This window comes from Eimeria maxima, genomic scaffold (assembly GCF_000499605.1).
Source record: "Eimeria maxima Weybridge genomic scaffold, Emw_scaff895, whole genome shotgun sequence".
Lineage (NCBI taxonomy): Eukaryota > Apicomplexa > Conoidasida > Eucoccidiorida > Eimeriidae > Eimeria > Eimeria maxima.
In genome coordinates, this window is record NW_013566843.1 from 12501 (window position 1) to 13852 (window position 1352).

At 50.8% G+C, this 1352-nt stretch overlaps 1 protein-coding gene across 1 annotated transcript in view; it reads left to right on the forward strand.

Moving 5' to 3' along the window:
- Positions 1 to 377, forward strand: part of EMWEY_00045240 (hypothetical protein, conserved) — a gene marked incomplete at both ends in the record, with an annotated part of 2787 nt that extends 2410 nt beyond the window's left edge. Inside the window, one exon of the mRNA XM_013482989.1 lies at positions 1 to 377. This exon is cut by the window's left edge and continues 2410 nt beyond it. Coding sequence (XP_013338443.1) covers positions 1 to 377 — 377 coding nt within the window.
- Between the last annotated feature and the right edge of the window lie 975 nt (positions 378 to 1352).

The following is a 1352-nucleotide window of genomic DNA, read 5'->3' on the forward strand; positions in this document are numbered from 1 at the left end:
AGCAACAGCAGAAACAACAAAAACAAACGAAGGTGCTTCTATCCCCTAAATTAAATAAATCTAATACTGATTCACCAGCAGCAGCAGCAGCAGCAGCAGCAGCAGCAACAGCAGCAGCAGCAACAACAACAACAGCAGCAACAGGACGGGCAGCTGGTATCACATCGTCTTGCTGTTTAGTGCAGCAGCAACAGCCGCAACAGCAACAACAGCAGCAACAGCAGCACAACAAACAGCCACTTTCTGTGGGAAATTCACCTGCTGCAGCTGCTGCAGCAGCAACAACAGCAGCAAAAACAGCAGCAGCAGCAGCAGCAGCAACAGGTGCTTCTCTCTTTGGCTCTTCTTCCGTCTCGCCGCAGCATATCGACCAGTAGTAGACATCACAGCGTAGCAGCAACAGCAGCAACAGCAGCAGCAGCAGCAGCAACAGCAGCAGCAGCAGCAGCAACAGCAGCAGCAAGAGCAATAACAGCAACAGGAACAACAGCAGTAGAAGGGGCTGCTGCAGTTGCTGCTGATGCAGCAGAGGGATTTGCTGCTGCAGCTCCAGCGAATACATTTAGTAGCAGCAGCAGCAGCAACAGTAGCAGCAGTAGCTGCTGCTGATGCTGCTGCAGATAATGCTGCAATAATAATTATTGGCATCACGTGCAGCGGCTGCAGCAGCAGCAGCAGCAAAATAGCTGTACACACAACAGCAGCAGCAGCAGCTGCAGCAGCAGCAAAATAGCTGCACTCACAGCAGCTGTAGCTGCTGCAGCAACAGCAGCAACCGCTGGTGCTGCAGCAGCGGCAGCTAAATAGCTGCAGTAGCGGCAGCGGTAACATCAGCAGCAACAGCAGCAGCAGCAGCAACTGCTGCTGCTGCTGCTGCTGATATAAATATACTGTCATTCGTTTCTCCGTCTCTTTTTATATAAAGGGTTTCCTCTAAGGAATAATAAACCCTAAACCCTAAACCCTAAACCCTAATTTAGGGTTTAATGTGTCAGGTGTACTACACAGTTTGCTAATTGCTGCTGCTGCTGCTGTTGCTGCTGCTACTGCTGCTGGTGTTCTAGATTGCTGCTGTAGCTGTTACCAGGGATTTCTGCTGCTGCTGCTGCTGCTGCTGCTGTTGCTGCTGCTGTTGCTGCAGCTGTTGGTACTGTACAAATTACCTGACGGGTATTTTAAAAATTGCTGCTGCTGCCGCAGCAGCAGCAGCAGCAACAACAGCAGCAACAGCAGCAGCAAGCGCTCTGCTTGCTGCTGCTGCTGTTGCTGCTACATTTGTTTTCGTCGCTTTGCGATTACTTAAAAATTTCAATTGTGCACTGCTGCACTTGCTGCTGCTGCACCTGCTGCTG